General features: G+C 46.4%; 1 protein-coding gene across 1 annotated transcript in view; it reads left to right on the plus strand.

The window, feature by feature from the left end:
• The first annotated feature begins 209 nt into the window (after nt 1-209).
• LOC104944891 (apoptosis regulator BAX-like) overlaps nt 210-1,959 on the plus strand; it is a 7,784-nt gene continuing 6,034 nt past the window's right edge. Inside the window, 2 exon segments of the mRNA XM_010770490.1 lie at nt 210-309; nt 482-600. Of these exon segments, the coding sequence (XP_010768792.1) occupies nt 210-309; nt 482-600 (219 nt within the window).

The raw sequence follows: 1,959 nt of genomic DNA on the forward strand, positions 1-1,959 counted from the left end.
TTTTATATTGGAATATATATAACGGAGACATTTACTGGTTCACTATAGGACAGTATGAGCTGCAGACTAAGCCCTGACGAAATTATAAATAGTTGACTTGAATACGTCTAAACATTATCTGCCCATTATCTGCCCCCGCCCCCCACCCCACACAGGGAAAAGCCAGCTGATGGAGGGCGGGGTCCGAGCCCGACTGAAGGGAACCGCGGATGTCGTCTCTGCTGCCTACTGCTGGATCTGAGACCTTCAGACGCTCAAACCGCGGCCTCCAGTCAGAGAGCTTTCCAGGACCGGGCAGACGCTCAGAGTGTACAGATGTTGTAAAGGACTCAGAAATGATCCTTATGGGTCTTTAATGTAAAGCAGAATATTGTGTGAACTCGGACCTCTTGGGGACACAGGGACCTGTTACAAGACCGTCTCTCGGTCAGAACCTGGACTGCTGTGATTGGTCTCCTCATGATTGGCTGTCTCTCTGCAGGTCGTTCAGCTGGGAGGCTGGGAAGGAAGCCGTCCCCTCTTCTTCTTCGGATACCCGCCCCAGAAGTTTCTGAACCATCCTCATTGGAGGAGATGGATCCCTACTACCAATCGCAGAAGGTCGGTCTGGCTGTCTGTTTGTCTGTCTTCCTGCCTGTCTCTCTGCCTGTCTCTCCTGTCTGTCTGTATCTCTTGTCTATCTTCTGTCTTCTCTGTCTCTCTGACTCTCTCTGTCTGCTGTCCTGTCTGTCTGTCTGTCTCTCTGTCCTGTCTCTCTATGTGCATTGTCACTGTTTTGTTTGTCTTCTCTGTCCTGTCTCTCTGCTCTCTGTATGTCTCTCTGTCTGTCTGTCTATCTGTCTGACCTGTCTCTCCGACCTGTCTCTCTGTATGTCTTCTTGCTGACTGTCTCTTTGTCTGTCTGTCCATCTGTTCTGTCTGTCTCTCTCCTGTCTCTCTGACGTATGTCTTCTGACTGTCTGTATGGTCTGTCTCTCTGTCTGTCTCTCTGTCGTCTCTCTCCTGTCTCTCTTTGACTGTCTGTCTGCGTCCTCTGTCTCTCTCAACGTTTCCTGTCTGCTGTTCTCTTCTCTGTTCTGTCTGTTCTGTCTGTCTCTCGTCTCCATCTTTATCTCTGCTGTCTCTTGGACTGCCTGTCTGTCTGTGTCTCATTTGATGTTCTTTCTGTCTTGTTCTGTCTCTCTCCTGTCTTGTTCTCTCCGTCTGTCTCTCGTGCTATCTGTCCTGTATGTCTGTCTGTCGCGTCTCTTCATACGCGATTTCCATGTCAGTGTCTGTCTGTACCTTCCCTGTCCGTCTCTTCTGTCTGTTTCTCTGTCTTGTGTCTCTGTCAGTGTCTCTCCTCTGTCTGTTTTCTCTGTCTGTCTCTCTGCTCTGTCTGTCTCTCTCTCTCGTCCGTCTCTCTGACTCTGTCTCTGTCTGTGTCTCTCTATCTGGTCTGTCAATGCGACATGGTCTGCTATGTGCAGTCTAAGAACATAAGTATGTAGTATCTGTAGTTACTATACGCATTCTTTCTCAAACCTACCGTGATGTACAAGCGCTTAGCTAGTAGCACAGGATCCTCACTATTCAGAGTAGCATATAACATGTGTAGAATAAAGGCATAAGCACATGACCGTCATACAGATACATAAATAAACCAATATAAGATGCCAGTGAACTCTCTCCTAGTTCCTAATCTCCGATATCAATACAAAACGTTTTGAAAGTGATTAAATGATCCGATACCCTTTCGGACTACCCTGTCCATACACTTAGTGTGAATCTCTGTCTATTATCTTTAACGTCACGAAGAAATCTGAGACTAATACATCTACAAGTTATTTATAACAAATTCTAACGATGGGCACTCGGACTTCTGCTGCTCAAAGACCAAAAAAAAGACCTGTAAAAAACTCATACTAAAAAATGTCTCTTTGCAGAAATATCTACTACACACTCGACCTTCTTTCAGAT

Source organism: Notothenia coriiceps, unplaced genomic scaffold (assembly GCF_000735185.1).
Source record: "Notothenia coriiceps isolate Sejong01 unplaced genomic scaffold, NC01 NC01_scaffold00008958, whole genome shotgun sequence".
In the NCBI taxonomy this organism is placed as follows: domain Eukaryota; kingdom Metazoa; phylum Chordata; class Actinopteri; order Perciformes; family Nototheniidae; genus Notothenia; species Notothenia coriiceps.